At 40.7% G+C, this 22,943-nt stretch overlaps 1 protein-coding gene across 1 annotated transcript in view; it reads left to right on the top strand.

Moving 5' to 3' along the window:
• Positions 1-22,943, top strand: part of TENM2 (teneurin transmembrane protein 2) — a 966,597-nt gene that overhangs the window by 765,643 nt on the left and 178,011 nt on the right. Inside the window, exons 10-11 of the mRNA XM_045027903.1 lie at positions 2,244-2,366; positions 15,933-16,138. Coding sequence (XP_044883838.1) covers positions 2,244-2,366; positions 15,933-16,138 — 329 coding nt within the window. The remainder of the gene's footprint in view (positions 1-2,243; positions 2,367-15,932; positions 16,139-22,943) is intronic.

Below are 22,943 nucleotides of genomic sequence, written 5' to 3'. Positions count from 1 at the left end.
AGTGGAGTTCATCATGGATATAAGTGCTAGATAGATTGGACATGCAGAAGATTGTCATCTTCTCCCTGTTGTCTCTATAGGAGCCTATGGTACACATGCAAATCCCAGCTCTGTTAGGAGTGATTTCTAATTGTTCCTTCCTAATATGCATCTATGATTAAAGCACAGAGCAGCAGAGTTTATTAATGAAATCGTGGCGCACTTGGAAGCAGATGGATCAGAGTTTGTCTTAACACCACGTTAATAAGATCTTTTTAAATTCCTTGTCTGAATTTACCTGGTAGTTATAAATTAGTAACTATAATTCTCTTGGAAGGACTAACCACTAGTTATATTTTCCTTATCTCTTCCTTGTAAAAAAAAAAAATAATGCTTCTTACTTGAAGCAATAGACTTTCATTTCTTAGAGTAAATGACCTATATTTAAGGTAACAATTGCAAGAGAAAATTAGGTACAATTTTGAACAGAAACAGCTCTCTGAGTGTTACTTCAGCATAGATACTACGAGTCTGAAGGTCCCCTATCTAGCTTATTCCCACTACAGGCTCTTAAATTCATTGATGTCTCACTCATCATTCTCTGTGTGGACTGATCCATCCAGAACAATGAAAGTGTGTTGAGCCCTGAAACCTGCACATCACTACCAGAGGCAAGGACCATCCGCACAAAGGTCCTGTGCTTCCTTGTTACTGCCAGGCCTTCTCCAGGTCCTCTGAAAGCAGCAGTGTAGCTCTCATGCTCACAGCTCAGAAGGGGGGAGCCCACATAAATTAATGATCGCTTGGTCATTATTAGCTGGCAGCAGTCTGGCCCACATGCTTAGTGGAAAGATGGTGCCATGGAGAGCAGCTGCTCCCCCTCCTGCCTCTGGCTTGCTTCCCTGAACACTGTGGAGACCAAACTCGGCAGAGCACTTTCAGAGGGGCTTCCAGGGGGTTGAGAAGGAGTGGAAAGCATGCTGCAGAGCCGGCAGCTCCATTCCATAGCCACCCAGCTGGGACAATTGGGTTCTTTCATCCTTCTGTATGGGGGCATGTGTTGATCAAAGGTTTTATTTTTAATCTTAATTTGGAGCAGTCATGCCTATATTGATACTCTACATTCAGAGATAATAACTGTATGAACCATTTCCTATGTATTACCTTTCCATTTTTTGTCTTACCCATCCCTATGTCAAATCTCTGAGCATATTGTTATGTGGCTCTCAAATGCTGGAGATGTGCTTTATTGGACACTGTCTATCTGTTTGTGACCATTTTAATTCTGTTGTGCATGCTTGTAATTTGCTGCATTGTCACTCAGATCTGGCGTGGCAGAACTGAGCTATTAAAAGGACCATAACTAAAGTGTTGTGTGTGCCCCGCAAAATAATGGTGAGCCTCTCCTGCCGCTGTGCCATAGCTAGCGGAAAGCATTCTCCTTGATGCTGTGTACGTTCTTGTGAATGGCATCAGTGATGATTGTGGACAGACAAATAAATAAAATTAGCTTTGTTGGCACTTCAAACACAGCAGGAAACAAAATGAGCCACGGGGCTATTATATGATGAAAGTATGGAAATTTATGCAAGTAACTTAAATTTATGCAAGGGAAAGACGTGTATATAAATCTCTAGTCCAGCACCTGAAGGATGCACCCCAAGTCCTTGCCAAATAGACAAGACCAACATTTAATAGAGGAACAAAAAAGTATTTTCAAGTTTGTAATCTGATAACACAGTCAAGAGCAATCAAAATAAAAACTGCTGGTGTCGGTTTAAATATATGAAAATAAACACTAAATAATCCAATGAGGAAATTCTGTTTGGGGTCAACTGTGCTTTAGTGTATTTTAGACCTAATATAAATTTATACTTCAGGAAGTATCACACTTTGTATTAAAAAATGCCATCTCTTTTTAACTTACTATTTTAAGAAATGTGTATAATTTGGGGAATATTGAGAAAAAAAGAGCTTGCTTCCAATGTCTAAAATTGCTTGTCTGTATGTTTTTGTTTGTTCAGAGATGGCTGATACGTTGTCCCATCGTGTTTTGTTATTTACAGTACACGGTAAATGAACAAATATAAACCAAGTCAATGTGAGACTGCTGCTTTTTTTAACACATTAATTTGACCCTGGAACAAGCTGTTTTTACAGCATCTTCTTGAAGAGGGTTAATTGAAAATGGCTGCTGCCCCTCCCGTTGACTTTTTAATTTATGTATTGTGTAGTTATTTTTCATTACTTTGTCTCTCCTGCAGCAATGCATCTGCTCGGACTAAACTGGCAGTTACAGCCAGCGGACGGACACACCTTTAACAATGGGATAAGAACTGGATTGCCAGGGACTGATGATGTGGCAACAATGCCATCTGGAGGAAAAGGTGAGGTTACAGCTGTATCTTTTGCACTCTATGGTCTTGGAAACTCACGGTGCCGTTTGTAATAAATGTACTTCACTAGGGGGTATGCAAAAATATTTATTTATGACCTTTACATTCTGCTGCAGTAATCTTACACTGCACTGGCTCTTTGCCTGGTTATAACCATCCGAATAGCCTTCTCTACCTGTAGTAATTCACAAAAACCTTTAGACCCTGAACTCCAAGATACTAAATAAAAAGAATACTACCAAACATCCCAGGAAAAAGAAAAGGCTAGACACAGCATGAAAAGAAGAAATACACTGTACTGACTGCAAGGAAAGTGAAGAGAGCTTTGGCCCCTGCTGGGACCACATCTCACAATCTTGTCCTGATTTAGGCAAAACTCTTATTGAAGTTACTGGGAATCCTGCCTGAGTAAGGACAGCAGAATTTGACTCCCTAGTGAATAAGCTTCCCCTTAGTATTAGTAAAGGACATTAGAGTAGATTATTGAAGCAGTCATGCTCCTTATTAGTCCAGGGAGAAAATAGAGACAACGGAGTCAAATAGAGACTGAGTGCAAGACTTCCTTTTGCTGTATTTTCATACCCCTCTTTTTACTGATTATTATAGTGGTGTTATTAGTAATAATTAACACTGATCATTGTTTCAAAGAATTTCATAGTTAGCCCTCAGATTGCCCTGTGAAGCAAGAAGGTCAGATGGGCAAACTGAGACACTGAGAGGAGGAATGACTTATGCAAAGCTACAATATTAATCAGTGGAAGTGTTTTGGATACAGAACAGGACTGTGTGGTTCCTCTGACCTGTAGTTATGGTGTTGGAATGTACACTGTCACTGATCACTCCTGAGGTGAATGATCTTACAAAGCGGAGGAGGGGGCAGTGCTCAAATAGAGTAATAGAGTAGGAGGTATAGAAAAGCTGGATCTGAGGTTAATGCATGGGACTGGGAAGCAGGAGAGTTGAGTCCAATTCTTAACTGGGCTAACTCCTGTGGTGAATCCTTAGGCATGCCTTTGTGCCTCGGTTTCCCCATATGTTAAACAGAGGTATTAATACTTACCTCACAAGGGTGTTGTGGAAGTAAACTTATTAATGGTGGCAACACATGTTTTGTTATTCAGATGAAGGTGTATGGGCCTGACTTTTAGAGATGCTGAGCACCTTCAGCTCCTGCAGACTTAATCTGAAGTTGTAGTGCTCAGCACTTCTAACCATCAGACCCTAAATACAATGCAGAATTATCATATTATATCACTGTTAAATTTTGTCCAGTGTGTACATGAGTGAGAACCCCTATGTTACTAAATAGGAACATGAATATCTTGTTGCTTTTACACATTTTACTAAATTGACTAAAATGCTAATAAAACCTTTGAAAAACAACACATTTAGGTAAGTATCCTTCCACCATTAAATATAATGAATGGCAGAATGTCTGAATGTAATGAATGACAGAAAAGCAGACCCTGATAGCAGAGAGGGTGTGAAAGGTTTTCTCCCCCCTCCCTCCGTTTATATAATTTAAAGTTAATATTGCTATGCTAGCACTTTTTAGGAAAGCTTTTCACATAACAGCCGTTTCAGGTCTGCCCTTCCTGGCTGTGCAGAGTGACCTTTTATAATTGACATGGCTCAGGATGAAGCCAGTCTATTTAAAACACTGGTCTTCCAAAGAAACCTTTAACCCTTTGTATGAAAATAGCCACTTACATGCAAGCTGTGTCATCCCAGCGAGCAGGCCATTTAAAGGCAGTGCCACTTGTGCAGGTGGGGGGAGGAGGGGAGGGTGAAGTTGCAGGGAGGGGAGGAACAAGCAGATATTTCTGACTGATCTGCCTAGCTCTTATCCCTGGGCTAAATTCTGCTCCGAGTTTCACCAGTGTAAATCCAGAGTAACATAAATGATTTTACTAGTGTATGCTGGCATAACTGAGAGCAGGAACTAGCCTTTTGATAATAAAATTTTTACATTTATACACTGTAGCTCAATGAAGACTGATGATGTCTGAACATGAGTCAAAGCTGGGTTACACCAGCATGTAAAGATCAAGCTATAGCTGAATGAAAACAGGGCATGCTTACTGTTGCCTTAGGGTCTCAAAGCTCATTTAAAAACTGGGGGATTTGAGGAGGAGAGCAAAGGGAAACTATTCCTTCATGCAGGTAGCAGTGCAGGTACTCTCCATAATACTGAAGTGAGCACTGGGGGATCTGGCCATCTAACTCATTTGCCTGCCCACCATGTTGCCACGTAGAAGTGTAGTGTGTGGGTTACAGGTCTTGTCCTCAAGCCGTACGCTGCAATCAGCAGCAAGTACTAGCCATGGATGCACCTGCTTAAAGAATCAGTAAACTGCACCCACTCCACAGTGAATGCCCTTTGCCCACTGCCGGGAATCCTGCTGTGAATGGCAAGCATCTGTTTGCAGAAGCTGAGGATCTGCCCTGTAATGTTTTTGTATACAAAAACTGTCTACAAATAGTTCAAGGGCATAAAAAAATGGATGATGGACAGTTATCATTTAGCAGAGGAAAAAGAACTGGAATAATGGGGTGAAACTGATATAGGGGAAATATTGGCTGAATATCAGGAAAAGCTTCCTGATACTGAAATCTATTAACCCCATGGAACTGTCTCATAAGGAAATTGGTGGAAGCTTGGGACAATTAAAACTTAGACCGGGCAAAAAATAATCACTGTACATTAGGGAATAACCCTGCCATGGCAGAGTGATAGACTAAATGACCTAATAGAGCCTTTCCGTTTCTGGATTCTCTGAGTCTATGCCACAGTGTGTCTTCAGTTTAAAAATACTTTGGATGCTAGACACACATCCCCATAAAATGGGTGACCTGCCATGTCCTTCATAACTGACAGAATATACTGTGTGAAAATCAACCTTAATCATCAGCACTTCTAAACAGGTGATGTCTTATATAAACAAACTCCTTTGTCTGAGATTTAGAAAACCTCTCATTCTTTTATGACCTCATAATGCATCTTCCCTAGTGTTGCCACAATATTTTCTGCTTTATGTTACTAAAATTTACTGATAAATGACACAGTGCCTTGATTTATAATTCTAGATGTAATGATTATGGATTGCATTGTGTCATAAAGTTCCATTGTACCAGGCACCGTACAAACACATATTAAGGGACAACCTCTGCCCCAGAGATCTTACAGTCTAATAGTCATGGTAGACAACGCTTTGATCCCTCATAGGCTCATTCAAACAGACAATCAAAATATAAGGGCAATACATTAAGTAACCACCCCCATTTCCCCTAAACTATACTGTATTTAATCATGTACTTTGATAATGTTTTAGTCAAGATACACCATGTTTTGCCATGCAGGTTAATGTTATTAGGGAGCTACTGGGTAAATATACTGTAGGAGCAAATTAAAATGCAAGCAAGCGAAAATGCTGTAATTTGAATGCCATACAGGATTGCATATCTGGTCTTCATAAATGCTCACATGCTGTGTTCCATCTTGGGAGATGGATTGGGAAGGCAATGTAACCTGTATGATTTGATGTCTTAGTGGAAACAAAGCATTTGATTAAAATGAGAGACAACAGAATGTATAGGAGGTATTTTGTTTTATGTTATTTTGTTAGTGGATCCGGCAGTAGTTTGTATAATCAAAGTCTATCTTGGTTACCTGTGTTATACCAACCGGAATGAAGGGTACATGTGGCGCTGCAAAAATTACTCACAGCATAATGTGTATTTTTTCTTGATTAAACATGATGAACTCATAAATCTTAATTACATCTGCAGTGAAATGGTTTGCTAATAGTTCTGAACAGGATGAGTCTTAACATACTATATCCACAAGCGCTTAGAGATGTGTTTAGATTTTTAAATGAAGCGGGGTTTTAGTGGAGTGCCTACACTACCTAAACTCTTAGGGCCAACTTGTGCTTTGCCACAGCCAAAGCCTTGGGAGCAGCCCTGGGCAGAGATTCTCCTTCTAGAGTTCCTTTCCAAACTAATCCGTGATCTCAGTTCCCTTCCCCCTCGATGATATAAGCATGGGTGGTTAACCCACAAACTCCACAGATCAGTCAGTCCTGGGGACCCTGTCCCTGCTCTTGGCACCTTGACAATGTGGCTCTAGACTCTTGCCATCCTCAGGAATCTGAACAAGCCATGTCCCACCCGCTGTGCAGCTCCCCAGCCTCATGGAGGTCCAAGCATATATGGTGCCTGCAGCAGAGGTGGCTGTGTCACTCATCTACCTAAGCAGAGGCAGATCCACACACAAGGGTTCCCCCATGTGTGGAATTAGGAGATGTGACCCAGTTCCTCTTGCAATACAGCTGCTTATAGGTTGCAAAACTACAGGTTATAGTGAGCCTGGAAACATTGCCTCCTCTTCACTTCACAAAACCAGACTCGTTATTACAGGAGCATCCTTCCTGTTACTGGAGTTCAGGTTGTATCATATCAGCCTCTCCAGGCTAAACCCACATTTCCTAAAGTAAATTTATTTTATTTAGTTTGAAAAATACAGAATTTCCAGATGGATTTTGAGACACTGTTTCACTTAACATTAGGAAGCTCTTTGGGGTACGGTTTGTATGGAAGATGCTAACCTGATAAAGTTGCATTGCACTAATATTTCCATTGAAAAGGCTTGTACAGAAATATATCTTTCTAAATAAAATTAAAACTGATCTTTTTCTCCTTTCAAAATAGCCAGAGGGCCCAGCCATTTGATGGACAAAAGGACAGCTATGTTTTAGGATGCAGATGGTACTCAAACCAGCTTCACACTTACACTCATGCCTTCTAGCAAAACCCTCAGTACAATGCTTCTTTAACTCAGGCAGTGTCATTCTCACAAACTGTACCCCAGAAACATTGCAATGCTAAATAAAGCAATCACACAAACAGGAATGGGAGAGGGAAACTAAATGATAAGGATAGGAAGGAAATTTTGCAGCTGAAATTTGGTAAGAGATGGAGAGATACAAGAAGACTGTTCCAAACTGCAGAAGTTGCAAAGGAGAAGGCTCTCTCACCAACAGTGAGGGTAAGAACATAAGAATGGCCATACTGGGTCAGACCAAAGGTCCATCTAGCCCAGTATCCTGTCTTCCGACAGTGGCCAAAGCCAGGTGCCCCAGAGGAAATGAACAGAACAGGTCATCATCAAGTGATCCATTCCCTGTCAACCATTCCCAGGTTCTGGCAAACAGAGGCTAGGGACACCATCCCTGCTCATTCTGGCTAATAGCCATTGATGGACCTATCCTCCATGAACTTATCTAGTTCTTTTTGAACCCTGTTATAGTCTTGGCCTTCACAACATCCTCTGGCAAAGAGTTCCACAGACTGACTGTGCATTGCGTGAAAAATGGTATTTAATGACTGGTATTTAATGCAAATCCATAGCCACCAGGTTAACAAGGTAGATCATTATGGATCCTCTGGAACTGTTGGTCTCCCAAATTAGTGATACATGTTTCCCAATTAGTACAAAACCAAGCATTTACAGGGTCTCCATTAATAAAGTCAACAATTACTACCCCACAGCCACATAGTTATTTCCTATTTAAGCACAGGGGTATGAGCTACAGAATCTCACATGCAGCAGTTGACCAATATTGACCTTTAATGGCAACCACTGTATGGGCTAAGAGGGAGGGGGAAACTCCAACTGTATATATAGTCTCAATCCAGACCCAACTCCATCTCTATAGCTGACATTAATTGACATTAACTTGATTTCATTCTTCAAGATGCAAAGGATTGAATTGTCAAGTGGTGTAAACTACCAACTTGAAGTGATTTCCTCAGTCCAAGGGTGAGGGCGCATTGATGGAATGATGTGGAGAAGCTTGCTCTGCCACTGCCATGTTGTTGTGCTCTTTTGATAAACAGAGGCTTTCAGAACTGTCAAATCGGCATCTCCAGCGAGCACTAGAGTAGACTTTAAAAAATTCATGTAGCAAAATAGTAATTTAACTGGGTAAATAATACACCTTTAAAAATGAATAAGTGTTATTTGGTGGCTAACAAGCTTATATATACAGGTACTTAAATACATGTTTGACTGAAAGATTGGAATAGCTCCCCTGGGTTAGAAGAAGGAATATGCATTTAAAACTTTCTTTTATAAAGGTTTATGAAAAAGGAAAATCACAGTAAAAATGTTTAAATAACCATGAGAGATTATGAGCTAAGCAAGCAAGCTTCAAGACAGCCACTCAGAGCATTGTTAATTCACACCAGGATTTATTTGTTCACAGTGGCATGAGTTCTTCAGGTTGGCCTTACTTCTCAGTTTCCTCCCAGTTTATGTAACATCCAGAACTTTACTTAAATGCAGTTGATGGTCTTTGAATATGATCTGCAGTGGTCCATTGAGATAGAAGAGGCTAAAAATAGAGAGAAGGCGAAGAGTGAGTCAGAGGGAGGGGTGCACTCTCACTACATTAGGAGGTGAAGAAGACCAAAAGGAACTGTGCTATGAAATAGTTATAAAGTTTACTTAGAAATTCTCTAGAGGCTGTGGAGGAGACAGAGCTTTTAAGTGGGGCCATTAGTGCAAAATGTGTTACTGTGAATATAAAAGTTGCAAGGGTGGGCAGTGTACTGCACTTTTAGTCCTAAAAATAAGGAAAAACTGCTGAAGCCTCAGCCAGCCACCCAGTGAGAGGCTCAGTGGTTAGATTGACATTGCCCCTTCAGAGTTGTATCATGTTGGGACTAGATTTATTTTTAATGATGTTTCTAATTTGGGGAGAAAGAGACAGAGGGGGAAAGCATTGGGAGCTCAGTTCCACTCTCAGGTATAATAATTATAATATTACTGGCTTATATTTCTCTAAAGCCTCCATATGGGGATCTTAAAGCACTATTCACAAACTAGTGAATTAAGCCTCTCAGCATCCCCGTAAGGTAGGCCAGTATTGCTGTCCACATTTTGCAGATAGGCTTCAAGAATTTAAAGAACTTGACTGGGATCACATAGGAAGGCTGTGGGCAAAGCCAGAAATAGAACCCAGCTCTCTTCACGCCCAGTGCTGTGCCTTACCCACACTAATTAATTTGGCACTGAAAGTAAAAAAGCCATATTGCAGATGCTTCACCTTTATGAAATTAATATCTATTTGCATCAGTCGTAATGAAAGGAATGTGCTGCTTTTCTACAAATAACCTGCGTTTGCATAGATATGTAGGTGCAGGTATTTATCATTTACTTGCACCTGCTGTAGTTATTTTAGGGGAAACATGAATCAATAACATATAATCTCCAGGGATTTAAAAACTTTGATTACTTAAACCTTTGTGGGAAAGCTTATTAATTTTGCAAATGCAAAACTTAATATAACAAATTTTAAGCTTTTTTTAATGGAAATTATTTCAAAAGTAAAAATTTAGGATTTGTCTACACTTACAGTGTTGCAGTGAAAACGCTCCTCCACTGTGTTGATGGGAGAAGCCATCTCATCAATATAGCACTGTCTACACTGGGAGTTAGGTCGGTATAACTGCGTCGCTTAGGGGTGTGGATTTTCTACACCCCCAAGTGACATAGTTATACTGATATAAGTTTGTAGTGTAGGCCAGGGCTTAGAGGCAATAAAAGTACAACATGCCATGTGTAGCAGTATTGATTATATCTTTAAAACTGGCCATGGGGATACATTTTGCATGCTGGGAAAAGCATAACACAGGGATCTGAGTTTAGGTCACTCCAGGTATGTATAAACTGCAGCTGCGAGCAAGTTGGCATGCTAAAAATAGCAGCTTGAGCTCTGACCTAAGGGTAAGATGGGCTTGTATTAGGGTATCTAGCCTGTGCTAGCAATGTCTACAGTGTTATTTTTAGCACACTCACTCGAGCAGAGCTGGCATGCATCCGTCCACCTGGACTGGTAGGCACCTCAGAACACACAGGTCAACAGGTAAATTGTACTTTTGCCTAATCAGCAGAATCTGCACTAATTTTTTAAGCTAATAAACCACTGAAGTCCAATTAGGAAAAAAATAAGAAAATTTTATTTTAATGAGATTTTGAGGGAAAGAACTTTGTCTACTTTATTAATGTCATTCATAAAAAACAAAGAGTCCTGTGACACCTTATAGACTAACAGAAGTATTGGAGCATAAGCTTCAGTGGGTGAATACCCACTTCGTCAGATGCATGTGGGTATTCAACCATGAAAGCTCATGCTCCAGTACTTCTGTTAGTCTATAAGGTGCCACAGGACTCTTTGTCGCTTTTTACAGATCCAGACTAACAGGGCTACTGATACTTGACATTAATAAAGTAGACAAGGTGGGTGAAGTCATATATTTTATTGGACCAAGCTCTTTGGTGGAAGAGACAAGCTTTCAAGCTCCACTGAGCTCTTCTTCAGGTCTGGAGCTTGAAGGCTTGTCTCTTTCACCAACAGAAGTTAGTCCAATAGAAGTTATTACCTCACCCACCTTGTCTCTGTCATATCCTTGTGCCAACATAGCTACGACAAGACTGCAAACCATTAATAAAGTAGTTTGCCAGTAGGGGACATATCTAGAGCATTAAGGCCAAAGCTCCTATCCTCTTTCCCCTTGATGGCTGAAAAATTTTCCTCAGTTCACTTAACCTGCTGTGTTTGGGTGCTAGTCAGAGGTGAAGGTGGGCCAGTACGGCGTACTGGTAAGGAAGTTGCCACTGGTACTGGCCCGGACACAGCCCATGTTAAAGTGCTGGCACTTATTCCAAGCTTTAACGTCGCTGCCCCTTTCCTGCCCCCCCAAAGGCCGCCGATGTGGTGGGGGGCAAAAGGGGCAGCTGCCCCAGGGCCTGGTGATTTAAAAGGGCCCCGGGCTCCTGGCCACCGCTACCGTGACCGGACCCCGGGCCCTTTAAATCACCACCGGAGCCCTGGGCGGCACAGGCCGGGCAGTGTGGACGAGCTGGCTGGGGGAGGCTGACTCCATCCCCGCCCCTTCTGACCAAGGCCCCGCCCCTTCCAGGGGCCTGGAGTCAGGCCCCCGTACCAGTAAATAATTTATCTTATTTTCACCCTGATGCTAGTGAATTTTGAAAATGAACCACCCACACCTGGAAACACAAAGCACAGTTTCCTGAATCAAAAATGAAAATATCAGGGCTAAATTTAACCAAAAGTCTTAAATCTGGAGCTTCGGTGGGAGGTATGTCCTTTATTAGTGGTAGTAATTGAATGTACTTGCAAAGTTACAACTTAAGGGAATGTAGACTCAGCAGACTGGGAAGCAAGGGTTATTAGCAGAAGTCATTGGTGGCTCAAAACCATAATTGTTTTCTATCATTTGTGGTGTAGTGTATAAGTTGCTTTAATAGACTATGCAGCAGTAATCTGCAGGAAAGACTGGTCTTCTTGCAGTTGAAATGAACTATGAGCTAATAGCACTGGTTACAAAATGAATGGGAATGAGGTTTAATGGCTTAGACAATATAGAGAATTTAGTTTTATTTTATGTAGATAAAAATATGTGATGCAGAGTAATCTTTAAAGCAGATTTATGCAAAAAGCATTCTAAGTTGTATTAAGTTTTAAAAGTATTCTAATAAAGCTTCATTTTTATAGCTTGTTTTGTGGTATAATTTTATTGTTTCCCATTTTTGAGTTTTACATGAAATATAGTAACATTTTCAGAACTGATTAGCAGATAGTGCCTTTATGGATCAGTGTAATTTTTTATCATCCTTTTTTTAGATACCTGTTATGGAAATGTACAATATCTCTAAATTTACATGACTACTCTTCCATAGACTTATAGCATCTGACTGTACTGGAAAATTGATCAGTAAAATATTGCCTTTAAAAACCCGCAGCTATAATCTTAGGACATGTAATGAACTACCTGAAACTATTATTTTCTAAGTATTGACTTCACAGGGGAAGTTACAGTTGCCTAATAAATAGTCTCCCTGATACAAGTGGGGGCATCAATGATGGGAAAAAGTGTCAAAATTCTGAAGTGGATTCCACCACACTGGAGTCCTTGATTGTCAGAGGCTTTTTGTGGGTTCCAGACCCAGCATCCATAGTACAATGTATAGCTTTCAAACAAGCTACATTGTAAATTACAGGACCCTTTCAGGACCCGATACAAAGCACATAGAAATCAGTAAAAATGTCCACTGGCTTTCGATCAGTCCCTTATATATTCATGAAGATTGAAAAAAGCATAAAGCAAATAATTAAGTGATTAGGCACTCTGTGTGAAGAGTTAGGATACTTGGAAGGCATGTAGACCCATTTGTGGGTCTCTCTACCTTCATTCCTCATGGCTCCTGCCATGTTAAAAATATTACTTCTCTAGTACTTCCTGGTAAGGAGGCTGCAGCACTGGCCACACAGCAGAACTACTTCTGCGCTGTGACACATTTGGAAGTTTCACAAACAAGCTTCTGCACGGTGGGTCACTGGGTAATTTGAAGGTTCTTGAGTAGTAGATGTGGTTGATAGGCATATAAGTATCTTCACTCTGAATGCAAAAGATTATTTGCAGAAGAGACAATTTTTAAAACTTGGAATAAGTCCACATTTTGTCACTGTTACCTAAAGCAGAAGGGTGGTCTAGTTCTTAAAGCAGATGATTAGGAGACAGGATTCCTGGGTTCACTTCCTATCTCTGCCACTGATTCTGGGTGATACTGCACAAGTTATTTAGCTTCTCTGTACCACGTTTCCCTATATATAAAATGAAGGAGATACTACTTGAACTGCAGTATTGTGAGGCTTAATTCATTCATGTGAGTAAGGCACTTTGAGATCCCCTGATGAAAAACTATAGATGTGCAAAGTAGTAGTATTCTGACTCATAACCTTTCTCAATGGGTGTGACACTTCCCAGAGATACTTAGGATTGAGAAGCAGCCTTGTCCGTGCCTTCTGTTGCTCAGCAGTCTGAAAGCTACAGCTTCTGGCAATGCTAGCCCCCACAGACTTCTTTCTCTCTTTGCAGTCTAGTGGTAGGCACACACCAACCCCTGAGTCCCTGGAGCACTCCCTTGCAGTGTCCAGCCCTTAACTACTGTACACTCATAGAAATTACCAGGTAAGCTGTCCCCAAAGGAACACTGCACACACCAGTTTGTTTGATTCAACTGAGGTTTAGCTATAAGATAATGTCACTGCATTGAGATATACCTATAGTGAAAATAGCCATAAGTTTATCATTAAAGGCAAAGATTTAAGGGATAGTGAGTAACGATAATGGAAACAGAAATAGCTATATATAAAACAGCAACATAAAATGCAAACCTGGGTGAACACTTATCAGTGGTTACCTTTCCTATAAAATAAAGTAGTTTTTCGCTCCAAGGATTCAGTCTTTTGGCAAAGATAGCTGGATTTCAGTCAAACCAGGATCCCTGCACCGTTCTTCAAGGTGTTTCCTCAGTGAATGCATAACAAAATGTGTTTTTGCTTCTCCTTATATTTCCCAAAACTCATTGTTTTTGTCCTCAGAGTCAGGATGATTCCCTTCCTAGTATGCTGGCTCCAAGTTGCCTTTATATCCTCCTGTTGACTCCATTTGCAAAACCAGGCTTCCATTGTGTTGTTTTACAGTGCTTAATCTCCATATGAGCCGAAGCAGACTGATGAATCCATGTCCCTTTGTCTGGCAAAACCTGTTTGTCAACTCTGCCTGGGACACCGATTTTAAAATATATTGTCAGTACATATACACAACTTTTGAAATATCATCCGGACGTACACTTCATAATGATTTTGAGAATCAGTATAACGTAAGCTTGTGTTAGGTGCCTCACTTTACCCTCTTTGGACAAATACTATAAAAGCTGTATACTAGGTGTGGTATGTTTGTCAAGCCTGATAGAAGTTGCTGTTATAGAAGACCAGCTGACACCGAAAGGCCTGTCACAGTGGGCATGAGATGTCTCATCAGGCACTTTACTGGACATCATGTTAATCCTTTTTACTCCATTTGCAGCCCACACACTCTTGCAGTTTCCCCTGCTTTTTTCTAGTGCCCTAATATTGCTGAAGACCTGTTAACCTAGAACATTCAAAAAGACACAGCCTATTAAAAACTGCAGTTTAAAGATTAACAGTTCTTAGTCAAAGCATTCGTTTTACCATTTAAAGACATTGCCCATATAAAAGTTCTAAGAGGTTTTTCATTACATGCAAGCATAAGTACCAGGAACCTCGGTAATTTGGAATTTAAAATTGAAATCGTGCTGAAGTAGCTATTACAGTTAAAATAATAAAGACAGAGTAGGTGTTTGGTACTTACCTGCTGGGTTTATATGCAGGTCCATGCTATGCTATTATGTCCTTCCTGAAAGCACTGCCTCCAGAGGCTGGCATTGGCAAAAATGTCCCATAAAGTGCTGGAAACTGATTCACTGGTATTCAGGGATCCTGTCCAGATATGGTATCTGGTAGAAAAATGGGCAAAAGAGCTAAGCTCATGATGGATATAAGTAGTATGTTTCTCCTTCCATTTCAAGTATCACCACCACTCAATACTTAGTTGTAATTAAAGCCACCAAGAAGTAGGTTTAGATGCTTGTGAGCATAATAGATATTCTCTGTGGTTTTCTGACCTTTATTTAATTTATTTAAATAATGTGGCACTCATTACTATGGCATCTGGGCATATCATACACTGAAGCAAATATCAATGTATGCTCGAAATTGGGGGCATTGCTAGTCTCCTCTCTCTTCCCCTATTGACCATTTGCCCAACAGAAATGTCTGAAGTGTAGGACCAGTAAACATAATGCCAGACCCATCCAGCTAAGGCTTTGTTGAATGGATGAGCTTTTACCATGTTCAGAAGGCTAACAGTTTCATGGATAGAGAGCGAGACTTGGTCTACTGGAAAGGTCTTGCCTCTTGTTTTCAATAATGCATATCTAGGGACTATCAGCAAGTGGAATTCAACTGACTGCAGCCAATACATTTGTGCATGGGGGAAAGAAATGGATTTTCACATAGCCAAATCCCAAGCTATATGGGGCTTTCAAAGGTTATCAAACTCTTTTTTCTATGTCCTTATTACTGTGTTCTCTTTTATATGTGATTATTGTTAGTTTATGGAGAGGGGCTTAATGGACCTGTTTAATATATGAAATCTGACTAATAAAGTCTGCAATCAGTGGGTTTACATTGAAATTACCCTTTTATAATTATTTCCTGGTTATTTTTACATCCTGGTCAAATTAAGGATGTGGCTGGAAAGAGCACAAGGAGATTTATATGTGCTTAACTGGCTCTTTGCTCTTATTATACTTGATCAGTAAAGAGTAATCACAAAATTAAAAGTGGTGGGGGAAAAGCTGCAAGCAAGTTTTCAGATGCCCTAAGGGGATGAATTTATAGCTTTCTTATTTAAAATATAAGGGTCAGAGAAAGCAATGGGGTTGCATGAATGTAAATGAAGGGAGAAACCAGTCTTTAAAATGTTAAGCTTTGTTTTAAAGGATAAAATTGCCACAATGGTTCATCATAAAGGGCATTACCAAAACTGTCTGTATTGCTAGAAAAAGATCTCACCTGGCTAAAACTTGTTCCTGTCTTCTAGGACCATGGGCCACTAGAAACAGCAGCATAGATAGCGGGGAGGCAGAGGTCGGACGCAGAGTTACCCAGGAAGTACCACCTGGAGTATTCTGGCGGTCTCAAATCCATATCAGCCAGCCGCAGTTCGTGAAGTTCAATATCTCCTTAGGAAAGGATGCTCTTTTTGGTGTTTATATAAGAAGAGGACTTCCACCATCACATGCCCAGGTACTGTATGACTATGCTTAATGGATTTAAAAGCCAAAAGATAAATGTACTGATGATCTAATGGCAATTAGTTTTAGGTGGTAAGGGCTTGTGCTTTTGAAGTTGAGGGTCCTGGATTCTTCCCCAGTGCCTGAAGGCTATGATTTACCTCAGAGCCCTGGAGCTGGTTGTTTGCAACCACGGCTTTGTTACAGATTGGCATCCTCTAACAATAGATTATTTACAGGAGTGGCAATTTTTCTTTTAGCTTGGAATAAATTAAGGTGTTTTCTTGCAATCTTTGTAATGTCACCCTTTTAAAAAATTAACGTCTGCAGTTTGCCATTGTCAGTTTAAAATACTAGTGATGGAAATTCAGAGCATGAATCTGCGCTGTTGTGCTGTAAATCAAAAACAACTCCACTGAGGTCATTGGAATTACATTAGTGAATAGATGGTGGGAGAATAGAATCAGGCCCACTATCTCAGAGTAACATACCATAGGTGATTGGAGTGCTCTAAAAACAGAGACAGTCGCAACAAGCCTGATTCTCCCCTCATGTGCTGGTATAAATCAGGAGTAGTCTGTGAGGTTATAAAGATGCTGACCTAGTGTAAGTGAGAAGATATTCAGGCCCAGACAGTGTTTTCATAAGGGACTTGCTGCTTTGACTTGCTGAAGAAAATCAGTTGGCAGAGGTTGGATAACTGGAAGTTTTCTATTCCATCACCACTAGCACATGTTGTTTAGATGTGGGTTTTCATGGTTATTTGTGTCAGTGTTGGGTTAATTTTAATCCCCTTTTCCCAATGACTGTACCCAGGCCTCTTCCATCACTAGGTCACTAGGCTATGTATGCAGATTTGCATTTTCTCTTCCATTTATGGAGTTAAGTCTGGTGCTTGTCTTGCATTTTTTACAAACAACTGTAGTGAAAACTGATCAGTCCCTCATTTTTATGCTGACCCGATAATACAGAGCAATGGGCACTCAATAAAAATAATGGCTAACAAACTTAGAAAAAAATATAATCAACTATTTCTTCAGAGGATGTGTAGTGAGAATTTGGAATTCATTGCTTTAGGAGGGCACATAGTCACCGCTGAGATTTGATTTAAATAGCTTGAAAATTTTGGCCAGATCCAAAACCCATTAAAGTCAGTGGAAAGATTCCCATTTACTTTGATGAGGTTTGGCTCAGACTCCTCATGAACAATAATATATTTTGTAGTTATGCATGCCAAGAAAAAAAGAAACCCCCATTCTTCAGGGAATGAGCAAAAGCACAGATGACTACCAGTTTCAGGAAAGGATTCTTTCACTCATGTACAGCCTTGAAAATTAGCTCTTAGTACAAAGATTTTTACCTTACATTTAGAAAGCTTAACTTGACATTTGAACTCTGGAGAGCAAGTGCAGAAATTTAAGAATCCCTCTTGGGAATGCCCCCATTTGACATTCCTAGACACTTAGACCCAATTTGCAAAGAATTTCTGAGTTACATTTTGTCATTTGCCAAAGCAGATTGGAGTTACACAGTTTTATATACGGATACATTATATGATTTTAGTTGCATATACACACACCCCCTGCACAAAGAGTGAGTAAATGAATTTTGTATGGGAAACTACACTGGAGTCTGAAGATTCTGATTTATGGGCTAGCTCTGCCCATAGTCATTCCGCAGCCCTAAGACTAGGGGCCAGGAACGATGCACACTACTATATTCAAGGGATTACAACCACCATATCTACATAATCCAAGAGCAAATGGCCCTGTGGTTGTCTAACCACCATTCCTCTCTGCGGTGACCTCTATTCAAATGCGCCCCCTTCCCCCCTAATGCAGCCACTCTACAAATAACAAGAAATTCTTAAATCATCCAGAAGCAGGAAGCCTGCAAAACAATTGGGAAATTCAGTCCCATGAACTTGACAGCAAGAAAATCACATTTGAAATTAATTACCCCAATAGAGTAAGAATGAAATGCGGTTAGTCCAAAGACTGGGTTCCAAATCATTCAGCTTCTTAGAGATTTTTACCACTCCTTTTAATTCCCCCAGGAAATGAACAGGGAGTCAGTGCAGACACTAAGCTAGGATGTCATGTGCTCAGAGTGACCTGCCCTTCACAGGAGCAACCAAAGCTCCAGGAAGATTTCGAGGGTAGCCTTAAGTAAGAGTGAATTGTAATTGTCTGGCTAGGAGGAGACAAAGGCATGGACAACTCTTGCAATAGCCCTATTAGGAAGGAATTGATAGTTTATTAATTCAGGCTGAATTTTACGTGTTAGTGCCCTACAATCAAGTTTATCTACTGTGTTTCAGTAGAAACTCTGACCAGGTGGACTCCTCCTCCTATTCTCTCAACACAGCACCAACATACCAGATCCAAAACTCTCATCCTTTATTGTTATCTTAAATAATAAAAAATAGCAACCCTGTAAGTCTCAGCCTAAGCTTCCTTCTCTGCATGGTTTCTACCTACAGGACCTTTCTTTCCCAGTCTCTAGTTAGAACTTCCCAAGAAGAGACTCCAGCCTTTTTTAAACCCTGGATAGAATTAACAAAATCCATGTGCATGATCATCAGAAGTTACTCTCCATCGTCATGCAAGGTGTTAGCATTGGACAGTAGGAGGACTCAGCAGAAAAGCCCCACATCCTTATGCAGGATCCTAAATCCTACCAGCCTGTTGCACATAGAAATGATTTTAGGGAAAAGAAAAGAGCCTGCTGCACATCTAAACTTTAGAAGAGTAGCCCTGTTCTGATTCCAGAAAGGAGCAAAGATTTCTGTATTAATGAAAATAATCTGAATTTGACACCAGATGATGTGGTAAAGTTGTACTTTAAAATCCTTGTTACTGCAAGTTAAGGACTTGAGCAGTAAAAGCAGTGAACAAGTTCACTTGACAGTTCATCACTGATCGGTGCTGATATGTCAAACCAAGTAAAATCCTTTGCGGAAACAAGTCAATAATCAGCAAATTAGGTACATGATTACCCTGAGACAACAAGATGCAGTTCTTGTCTGAGAGCCCTGCTGAGATTTAACCTTCTCAGTATTACTGTTTAGCAAATATTCCAAACGCCTAGTTTAGTCAGTCAAACTGATGTAGTTGTAAGGCCATCCAGAAACAGCTTGGTGTAGTACTGTGGCTAGGGAATGTAGCTCTGGAGGGGGAACATACAGACAGAAATGCAGGCTTGTGTGGCAAGTGAGCTAGAAATAAAAGCACTCACTATATTTTCAAGAAAGATTTTTCCAGACTATGTAGTGGTACAGCCATGTAACAAAACGTTCATAACCCCCTTAAAAAGTGGTCCTTAAACGGTGGAAAGCAAATGAATAAAAGGCTGCACACTGCAGATAATATTTGGAGAAGAAATGATAAATCTCTTGGATTAAGCACGTATATGCTGCTTATATAGTGATCCAAGCAAACATTGATATTACTGCTGATCTGCAGACTATTTCAAATGATAGCATGAAAAAGTAAGTTTATAGAAATACTATTAGGAATGCTTGGCCAAAGCAATCCACCAGAGCATATTACATCCCTTTCCCACGTAGTATTTTATTTGCAAAAATCTCTTTCTTGCCTGGGTGAGTAAACCACTCGTGTTTTCAATTACAAGTGGGACTAACTGGAAATCATTTGAATAGTGGGGCAGCCAGGATGTTCTCTTGCTTCATAAACACCATTGATATTTTCATATTTTTGATGCTCCCAGCAGTCACAAATCAGAATATCATTCTCATCAATTCAGTCTCTGTTATATGTCACGCTTTGCTGTGCCTTATGCTGCTTACATTATGTCATACTGAATCACGTATATTCAAATATTAAAGTAAATTGTTTGATTGGCCATCAGCATGGATATCAGATGGCTGGTGGGTGGGTATTTAATGCATAATCAACAATTTGGATGTTTATGAAGTACTAATTTTAAAACACTTTGCAAACAAGTTTTTTTTCCCCAACACATGTTGTTCAGAGCTTGTTTGCAGTGAGTAGATCTTATGAAGTTTTGGCATGAGGATGAGCTCTCACCACAATATCTAAATCTATATCTGGATTTTGAACACTTGATGTTCATGAGTTTTTAACTCCATGTTTTGGTTTATCCCATTATTAAAATAAGGTCTATTTTAAAAATCCGGGTTTATATCCTGATTTCAAACACTCTTGGAGTTTGGTTTGGACTCATCTGTAATTTGGAAGTGCAGCCAGGTATCAGGCTTTAGGACACTCTGTGTGGAGTTGCAAAGCTATTTTGCTGACTCACACTAGCTGGCCGAGCAGGTGGGTCTCAGTTATTCTCAGAAGTATAAGAGAGAGGGATAAGATGCCTTGAAAGGAAACATTGTAGGGACAAATTGATCAGGAAGAACTTAGGTTAACATTGAGGTCTGTAAGTACAGGTATGCTTACATAGGGTGAAAAAAGAAGAGCAAACCCAAGGAAAGGATAAATTTGGACAATTAACCCATTGTATTGAGAGTGGGTTCAAAATCTCACCTTTTTACAGGAGGCCTGATCTGTATAAAGCACTCCTCTCATGTCTGCAAAATCAAGCCAGGAGTTCTACAAGGACAGGTGCTCTCATGCAGTTACTGGTGCTTTTTGTTTCTGGACAGTCTTCTGTCATTTCTGATTGCAGATCAGTCCTAAGCCATGAACCATAGAGGAGTACAAAAATACAAGTCGGCCAAACTTTCAGACCTCTATAAAGGTTCAGTTTGAGTTGTAAATAGTGATGTGTGGCAGTTCTTAATACATGTGAGTTGGTATCATCCCTAGCACTCTGTGTTCATTGTGTGATTAGAAACCTGCACAATTTCTTCCTGATGAGCACAGGTGCATGTGCTTGCTTTCTGTATGTGACACATGTCTCACGCTCTTATCCGTCTATGGGTCGCTTTAGGACACGTGTAACATTTTCAACAGAACTTTGTGTAAAAACAGTAAATCAGAGGATCAATAGAGCAACATGATGCAAAATAATGATCTAGCTGGGCATGTGGTGAAGCAGAGCCAAGCCTGGGGATGGTCTTGATGGCCTGTTTCCTTGGTCAGTCAAGACTAGACACATTGCTCTGGAGTGTGTTTGTTAATGTCCATACAACACTTGGCAGCTGTATACACAGGTAAGTGTTAGGTCTGATTATGGCTTCTGCATAAGGAGCAATTTGGAAAGTCCACACTCAGCTAGAATAAACCCCATCCAAGCCAGGTTTTGCAGTGGCACGCATATAGGAGAATATGCCGGGACCTTCCATCTCTTTCATGTCTCCAGGATCAGGAAGGATAAGGGGGCATGCCCAGTATACATAGTGCGCCTCTTGGGGTTTATGCTGGAGGGTGTGCTCCACCTAGGGCCCCTCCAGAAGGCGTTCTGCCTCCCTCCCCCTCTTAGGCCTTGTCTACACTACAGGGGAAATTCGATCTAAGCTATGCAATTTGAACTACGTGAATAGCGTAACTCATATCGACGTAGCTTAGATTTACTTACCACGGGGTCCACACTACGCGGTGTCGATGGGAGACGCTCTCCCATTGACTCCCCCTACTCGTCTCGATCCGGTGGAGGACAGGAGTCGATGGGAGAGCGATCTGCGATCGATTTAGCAGGTCTTCACTAGACCCACTAAATAGATTGCCGATGCATCGATTGCTGCTCATTGATCCCCCGGGAAGTGTAGACAAGCCCTTAGTGCTGGCCATTTCTGACTGGGATTGAGACTTGTCGTGAGTGAGATTCCACAAGTGTTGCCCATGCTGTACCTGTACTGGAATTTTAATATCATGGCTCTCGACCGTGGACCTTTCCTGACCACTGAATTCATCTTAATGAGAAGTTTTAAGGAGGAATAATGCTCATCTATTGAATGTTGGTTATGGATAAAATTTTAATGATATGGACAGGCCTGCAAAGGGACCTGCCATTGCTAGGTCACACCCATGATCACAGGAGGAGACTGGGGACACTGCAGCTAAAGCTGCTTCAATCCCTTTTAGCTTTTCCAGGCTGTTCCTCTTCGATCCCACCAACCGCTGAGCCTGCCCTGCCATCTGAGGTAGAATCAGCATCAGACATGGGGGAGGCAGAGGAGCCTGCCAGCACAAGCAGACCAGAACAGCATGTTGCCAATGAGAAATGTCAGCTTTTATTGCTACTTTCTTCCATGTCGACTGTCAGTGAGCAAACCTTCCAAAGAGCAATAAAAAAATTTCCGAGGTTGTTGCCCCACTAATAACATTTTCCAAGAGTGTAGTGAGTCCATCTTTAACCTCTGACTGCTGGCAGGTAGGTTTTGGTAACATTTCCAAAGGTCGCTGATTTAATGGTCTGATTTGCAAACAGGTTTGACACCATTTATGCTCTGAAAGTTACTGACATGTCAGAATTGTGTAAATCCCTGCTGTGTATTGGCTTATCCCTAAACTGAATTATTTTTCCTAGCCATGTGCCATGTAAAATAGGTTTGGGTGGAGAGCACACAGGTATTTAGTTTAGTCACTTCTTGCTATTACACCCTCCCATCCACCCCCCAAAATGCTTTACAGAGAGGAAGGATGGCCCAGTGGTCTGTAACTCTAGGAGACTGGGGTTCGGGTCCCTGCTATATCACAGAATTCCTTAGCCAAGTCACTTAATCTATGTGTGTCTCAGTTTCCCATCTATGCAATGGGGATAATAGCACTCTCATACCTAACAGAGGAGTTCTGAGGATACATACAGTAAATATTGTGAAGTGCTCAGATACTTTGGTGTTGGGGATACCTTTAGACACAGAAGTTGTCAGACACTACTACCCC

The sequence above is a fragment of the Mauremys mutica genome, chromosome 8 (genome assembly GCF_020497125.1).
Source record: "Mauremys mutica isolate MM-2020 ecotype Southern chromosome 8, ASM2049712v1, whole genome shotgun sequence".
In the NCBI taxonomy this organism is placed as follows: domain Eukaryota; kingdom Metazoa; phylum Chordata; order Testudines; family Geoemydidae; genus Mauremys; species Mauremys mutica.
Note: the sequence above shows the minus strand (reverse complement) of the source record. Positions and strands in the feature narration are given on the sequence as shown.